Below are 7522 nucleotides of genomic sequence, written 5' to 3'. Positions count from 1 at the left end.
TGCAAACTCTGCCTTCCACGTTCAAGAGATTCTCTTGCCTCAGCCTCCCCAGTAACTTGGATTATTTAGTGGAGATGGGGTTTCACCATGTTGGTGAGGCTGGTCTCGAACTCCTGACCTCAGTTCCTCTGGCCTCGGCCTCCCAAACTGCTGATTACAAGCGTGAGCCACTGCGCCACGCCCACTCCATTGGTTTTTACACTCAGCATTAGGAAGAGACTGCTGTCGCCCTGTTTCTGAGATAACAAGGACAAAACGAGAGAGTGATGAGCTAGAGACCGATTATAAAACGGTCCAGAGACGAAAACTAATGCCTGAGTTCAGTAAGGCCGAGAGGTCAGCTCCCTCCCACGAGGCGCTTTCTTGTTCTTGCAGACCGGGGCGGAGCTCTCTGCTGCACCGCCTCGCTGGGCCAGGGACTAAACAAACGTGGCTAGTTTTCAAGGCCGGCCCCTGTAGTCACCGCGGCCATTTTGGATGAGGGTACGGAGAGAAGGCGGCCTGGAGATACCGGGGGCGTTGTCTTGGGCACGACTGCGTAGGGGCAAAGGTCGGGTACTTGCACCGCCGCCATTTTTTATGAGGGCATATTCCATTTCTGATTATACACCGGCTGCCATCGGCACCGTTAGTTTCCATGCTCTCTAGTGCGCCCTCGGGGGCCCTAGTGACCTTCCTCCTTCCCTTGGGCCTGGCCGGGTAGGCTTTCTCGGACGCAGGAGGTTCCGCAGGCCCAGGCCAGGCCAAGGGGAGGCAGCCGATCCGTAGTCGGGGTTGACAGTCACCATGGCGCTGCCTCTGGCCCCGCTCCCTCCCCCGGACCCAAATGGGGCCGGTCCCGAGTGGAGGGAGCCCGGGATTGTGAGCTTCGCGGACGTGGCCGTGTACTTCTGCCGAGAGGAGTGGGGCTGCTTGCGACCCGCGCAGAGGGCCCTGTACCGGGACGTGATGCGGGAGACCTACGGCCACCTGAGCACGCTCGGTGAGACCCCCACCTGCTCACCTGGGCCCTGCGCCCCCACAGGCCCTGCCACGCCTCTGGGAGCTGCGCGTGGAGTTGGGGGCCCTGGGGCCGGGCAGGCGGCCTCCCCGCAGTGTGGGGTTTGCATTCTTCTCCCCTAGGAATCGGAGGCAACAAGCCAGCTCTCATCTCCTGGGTGGAGGAGGAGGCCGAACTGTGGGGCCCGGCTGCCCGGGATCCAGAGGTGATGAAGTGTCCGACAGAAACGGACCCAGGTGGAGTATCGGGTGCTAGGTCCCATGGGGACTTCTCTGTTCATGTCCCATCCCGGTATCCTCTGCCACCTCCAGCTACCTGCTTAGCAGTTTCCTCTCTGAACTGCGTTCTCAACTGCTACCACGAGGCTGAGCCCCTGCCTGGCTCCCGGATGCAGCCTAGAAAGGAGCAGTGATGGGGTTCTGGCCCTGCCATAACCCGCCCCTGAGTCCTCACCTCTGCGTGGTGACTACACTCTTGGGGCTTTTTTTGGTGTTTTTGTTTTAGAGACAGGGTCTTGCTCTGTTGCCTAGACTGAGTGTAATGGCAGCATCATAGCTCACTGTAGCCTGGAACTCCCAGGCTCAAGCAGTCCTCCCGCCCGGGCCTCCAGAGCAGCTAAGACTGTACAGGTGCTTGCCACGAAGCCTGGGTAACTTTTTTTTTTTTTTTTTAAAGACAAAGTTTTGTTCCGTTGCCCAGGCTGGAGTGCAGTGGCGCCATCTGAGCTCACTGCAACCTCCCTCTCCCAGTTTCAAGTAATTCTTCTGCCTCAGCCTCCTAAGTAGCTGGGATTACAGGCGCCCACCACCATGCCTCGGTAATTTTTTATTTTTATTTTATTTATTTATTTATTTATTTATTTATTTATTTATTTATTTTGAGACGGAGTCTTGCTCTGTCGCCCAGACTGGAGTGCTGTGGCGCGATGTCGGCTCACTGCAAGCTCCGCCTCCTGGGTTCAGGCCATTCTCCAGCCTCAGCCTCCCCAGGAGCTGGGACTATAGGCACCCGACACCACGGCCGGCTAATTTTGTTTTTGTATTTTTAGTAGAGACGGGGTTTCACCATGTTAGCCAGGCTGGTTTCGATCTCCTGACCTTGTGATCCATCCGTCTCGGCCTCCTAAAGTGCTGGGATTACAGGCATGAGCCATGGCGCCCAACCAATTTTTTGTATTTTTAGTAGAGACAGGGTTTCACTATGTCACCTAGGCTGGTCTAGAACTACTGGGGTCAAGCGGTCCACCTGCCTTGAACTCCCAAAGTGACCCACTGCGCCTGGCCTAATTTTTTAAAATTGTTACCTAATATATTTTAGAGAGGGGGTCTTGGGTCTTGGTGTGTTGCCCAGGCTGGTCCTGAAATCCTAGACCGATGCTCCTTCTCTGCCTCCGAAAGCGCTGGGATTACCGCCTTGAGCCCCCACGCCCAGTCTCTTAAGCTCTGTTGACTCTACCTCCACCTCAGGACCCACCCCTGCCATTCACCTGCAGGCTGGTTCCTCTCTCCCCTCCCGCCCCGCTTTTTTTCCTTCATTTCTTGCCCTCAGCCTTTGCGGAGTGTCCAGCCCCACTGAAATTGGCCATGCCCGCCTGCTTCTGCCTTTCTTGGTGCTGTTCCTGATGCCTGGAACATCCTCAGGTGTCGGCTCCTCCTTCTGGATCAGGCCCAGATGTTCATGTCATCTCTGCCCTTCCCCCGCAGTGACATTTCCCCAGCCCCGAGGCGGAGTGGACTGTTCCTTCCCTCCCTCCTGGCTCTGTCTGGCTCAGCAGCCGAGGAACAGGTGTCACTCCTCCATCTCCCAGGGGCAGCCGGGGGTCCAGCAGGCCTGTCCCTGCCCATGCGGGCTGTGGGATTCAAGGACCAGGATGAGCCGAGCCTGAACTGTCCTGTCTTTATCTCCCAGCAGATTCCAGAAACAAGGAAGAGGAAAGACAAAGGGAAGGGACGGGAGCCCTGGAGAAGCCTGTTCCTGTGGCCACCAGGTCTCCTGGGCTGAAGGCTCCCCAAGCCCCTCGGCCGGGGCCCCTTATGGTTGGGAGCAGCCGTCCAAGGCACCGCACCGAGGACGCCCCTCGCTCTGTGCCCACCCCCCTGTCCCCGAGCTGACCAGCGTCACGGCTGCTACGTGTGCGGGAAGAGCTTCGCCTGGCGCTCCACACTGGTGGAGCACGTCTACAGCCACACTGGCGAGAAGCCCTTCCACTGCACTGACTGTGGCAAGGGTTTCGGCCACGCTTCCTCCCTGAGCAAACACCGGGCCATCCATCGCGGGGAGCGGCCCCACCGCTGTCCCNAAGGACCAGGATGAGCCGAGCCTGAACTGTCCTGTCTTTATCTCCCAGCAGATTCCAGAAACAAGGAAGAGGAAAGACAAAGGGAAGGGACGGGAGCCCTGGAGAAGCCTGTTCCTGTGGCCACCAGGTCTCCTGGGCTGAAGGCTCCCCAAGCCCCCTCGGCCGGGGCCCCTTATGGTTGGGAGCAGCCGTCCAAGGCACCGCACCGAGGACGCCCCTCGCTCTGTGCCCACCCCCCTGTCCCCCGAGCTGACCAGCGTCACGGCTGCTACGTGTGCGGGAAGAGCTTCGCCTGGCGCTCCACACTGGTGGAGCACGTCTACAGCCACACTGGCGAGAAGCCCTTCCACTGCACTGACTGTGGCAAGGGTTTCGGCCACGCTTCCTCCCTGAGCAAACACCGGGCCATCCATCGCGGGGAGCGGCCCCACCGCTGTCCCGAGTGTGGCCGGGCCTTCACGCAGCGCTCGGCACTGACTTCGCACCTGCGCGTCCACACTGGTGAGAAGCCCTATGGCTGCGCCGACTGTGGTCGCTGCTTCAGCCAGAGCTCTGCCCTCTACCAGCACCGGCGTGTGCACAGCGGCGAGACCCCCTTCCCCTGCCCGGACTGCGGCCGCGCCTTTGCCTACCCCTCGGACCTACGGCGCCACGTGCGCACCCACACCGGCGAGAAGCCCTACCCGTGCCCGGACTGCGGGCGCTGCTTCCGCCAGAGCTCAGAGATGGCAGCCCACAGGCGCACCCACAGCGGCGAGAAGCCCTACCCCTGCCCGCAGTGTGGCCGCCGCTTCGGCCAGAAATCAGCCGTGGCCAAGCACCAGTGGGTTCATAGGCCCGGGGCCAGAGGCCACAGGGGCCGGGTCACCGGGGGTCTGTCTGTGACCCTGACCCCTGGCCGTGGAGATCTGGAACCGCCCGTGGGCTTCCAGCTATACCCGGAGATATTCCAGGAGTGTGGGTGACGGCCTTAAAAGTGTCTATCTAGACATTACAGAGGCCCGAGATGGGCTCAGGGGCCCGAACCTCTGCGGCTGCCTGCAGGGAGGTCCCAGAATCTACGACAAGACCTGGCCCTGGGGTGCGGACAGTCTGATCTTGGACCCTCAGCAGCCTCCTCTGCCAGCACCTTGCTCTCAACTGCCCAGGGGTCTCGAAGGCCCCCTTTACTGAGGCAGGGCTGAGGTGAGAACCCCCAGACCTACATAAGGGGAACCAAAAGGTGTTTCTCAGCCCAGAGGTGCTAAAAGCACTGAGGTAGAGGAGAATCTTGTTTTACCCATTGTTTTTAAAAATTTTTTTTTAAATTATTTTTTATTCTTGTGACCCAGAACACAATACTCATTGTCTATTTATTTATTTATTTATTTATTTATTTATTTATTTATTTTTGAGACAGTTTCCTGGCCTGTCACCCAGGCTGGAGTGCAGTGGTGTGAACAGGGCTAACTGTAGCCTCAACCTGCTGTGCTCAAGGAATCCTCTCCCCTTAGCTTTCCAAATATCAGAGACTACAGGCGGGCAACACTACGCCCAGCTAAGTTTTAAATTTTAGGTAGAGATGAGGTTCTCACTGTTGTCCAGGCTGGTCTCAAACTCCTTGGCTGAAGCGATCCTGCCATCTCCGGCTCCCGAACTGCTGGGATTACAGGCGTGAGCCACCACCATGCCTGGCTTCCATTGTCTTTTTGTGTGTGTGTGTGTGTGATGGGGTTTCGTTCTTGTTGCCCAGTCTGGAGTGCAGTAGCGCGATCTCAGCTCACTGAAACCTCCACCTCCAGAGTTCAAGCAATTCTCCTGCCTCAGCCTCCCAAGTAGCTGGGACTACAGGCACTCACCACCTCCACTGTCTTTTTACTGCCCAAGTTAAAATCCTGTGACTCTACTGGATCTGGCCTACAGTTGTCATATTTATTGATCTGAGCCCAGGCAGTGTTTTTAAGTGATATGAGTTAGTGGTGAAGATTGAAAAGGATATTTTGCACCCAAATACAGGTTTTCTGGCGTCTTTTGAAAAATCCAAAGATTTGGCAACTCCACCTAGGCTCCCACAAAACCACAGTTGTTGGGAGCTGAGCCAGAACTCACCATTCACTGTGGCCCGGCCACCCATCCCCACCACTCCCATGGGCTCCTGACCAAGCACCACGTGCCATTCATCATGGCTTGCTTTTAGTGTTTTTGGTGTTTATCTTAAAGTACAACGAAGAAGAAAGGAAAGTATTTCTTAGACCCATGTCTCTGTCCAAACAGTCCTTTCCATCTGGCATTTCCCGCTCATTTATATGACTTGCTGAGCTCCTAAGGTCATTTGAGTTTGCAAACAGTGGTCTGTAGCACTCAGGTTTTCTGGAGTTGGAGAGAAAGGATGGCCGGAGAGAAATCAAAGTCGGCTTTATTTTACATCTTTGCTTGTATTGCATTTTATGGTTTACAAAGTACTGTCTCCTCCATTGACTCATTGCACCTTCATAAGTGCTGAGAGAAGCCCCTTGGTTGAAGAGGACAGCCTGGTCAGGAAGAGGCAGTCAGGACTGCCTTTCATCCCAAACCAAGGGGTGTGACCGCCATCAGCCAAAAGGCAGTTCCTGTTTTTGAATGGGAAGGTTTTGAGAGCTCCCTCCAGTCTTCCTTGGGCCTCCCTGAGAAGGCCACATGCCTCAGGCCTTCTTAGCCCTCCTAGACCCTGCCAGGAGGGCCTCATCACAGTTTTGAACTGGAAGAGATCTTCACTTTCCCAGGCTTTTGCAGTTGGGGACACTGAGGCCAAGGAGGGCTAAGCAGCCTGTCCAGGATCACACAGAGACCCCAGGGTTCTTAGTTGACTGCTGACTTTTCCCATCACTGTTGAGACCTTCACTGGTGTCTCAGCCAGGGTTCTGCAGGCATCTGCCCCTCCCTGTGATAACACCCAGCCCTGACCTGAACGAGGTCAGACTAGCCCAGCATCAGTGAAGCCCACGTACCAGATGAGTTCTGACAAAGCGGTCATGTGACAGACCAGGTCAACTCAGAATCCAGGTAACGAGGAGAGTCCCAAGGCACACAGACCTTGCATTTTTCCTCTACCATCGTGGGCAGGGGTGGGTAGACCAGGAACACCTGGTGTTAGGTTTGTAACCAGGGGCGACTACCCATTTGTATCCTCAAGCTCTGCAGAGAATCCATCTACCACTAATTCCTTTGTGGGCAGAGTCTAGCCATGGGCAGCCGCTGCCCTGCTCCTGGTCAGGACATCTCTCCGAGGAGAGCAAGGGCCTGTGATCTCTGCTGGCCTGTGCCCCCTTGCCTGTCACCCAGTTCAGCCCCGTGTCTGGCCTACCCAGGGAGGAAGAAACCAGATTTATCAACCTGGAAGGAGGTAGAAGTTTTGGAGAAAAGACACTGTTCAGGTGTCAAGTGAAATAATGAACTGACTTTATTCCAACCTCATCTCCAACCCGACCCCACCAAAATCTCTCTCTCCTTCAGCTTTTCTGGGGCGGGTTGACTCATGTGCCACCTTATCACAGGGGCATATTGGGGTCAGGCACCTTGGCAGTAGGAGATACCTTTGTACCAGGTTTTTTTTGTTGTTTTTTTTTTTGAGATGGAGTCTCTCTCTGATGCCCAGGCTGGAGTGCAGTGGCACGATCTCGGCTCACTGCAACTTCTGCCTCCTGGGTTCAAGTGATTCTCCTTTCTTGGCCTCCCGAGTAGCTGGGATTACAGGCGTGCGCCACCGCACCTGACTAATTTTTGTATTTTTAGTAGAGACAGGGTTTCACCATGTTGACCAGGCTGGTCTTGAACTCCTGACCCCAAGTGATCTGCCTGCCTTGACCTCCCAAAGTGCTGGGATTACAGGCATGGGCCACCGCGCCCTGCTATTTTTTGTATTTTTGGTAGAGATGGGGTTTCACTATGTTGGTCAGGCTGGTCTCCATTTCCTGACCTCACGTGATCCACCTGCCTCAGCCTTCCAAAGTACTGGCATTACAGGTGTGAGCCACTGCGCCCGGCTTTAGTACCAGGTTTTAATTCCCCTGCGTGCAACCCAGTTCCCTCCCCTAACCCTCAGCACAGCCTCGGGGAGGCCCAGCTTGCAACATCAGTTCTCAGCCCAGACTGACAGCCAGATCTGGGCCCTCAGCTTGCCAATTAAAGGTGCCATGATTATTAGCTAGAGGTCTCTGAGTGCTTTGAAGTTTGTAAAGCTTATTTAGGGCCTAGAAACCAGACCT

The 7522-nt window shown here is 55.9% G+C and overlaps 1 protein-coding gene across 1 annotated transcript; it reads left to right on the top strand.

Moving 5' to 3' along the window:
• The first annotated feature begins 521 nt into the window (after positions 1-521).
• Positions 522-5702, top strand: LOC108523947 (zinc finger protein 764). The gene is made up of 3 exons (XM_017864711.1): positions 522-982; positions 1123-1236; positions 3348-5702. The coding sequence occupies exons 1-3, from the start codon at positions 787-789 to the stop codon at positions 4262-4264; spliced, it is 1227 nt and encodes a 408-aa protein (XP_017720200.1). The 5' UTR covers positions 522-786; the 3' UTR covers positions 4265-5702.
• Positions 5703-7522: the final 1820 nt, after the last annotated feature.

Source organism: Rhinopithecus bieti, unplaced genomic scaffold, assembly GCF_001698545.2.
Source record: "Rhinopithecus bieti isolate Rb0 unplaced genomic scaffold, ASM169854v2 scaffold_79718, whole genome shotgun sequence".
Taxonomy (NCBI): domain Eukaryota; kingdom Metazoa; phylum Chordata; class Mammalia; order Primates; family Cercopithecidae; genus Rhinopithecus; species Rhinopithecus bieti.
This window is presented reverse-complemented; position numbering and strand designations above follow the sequence as displayed.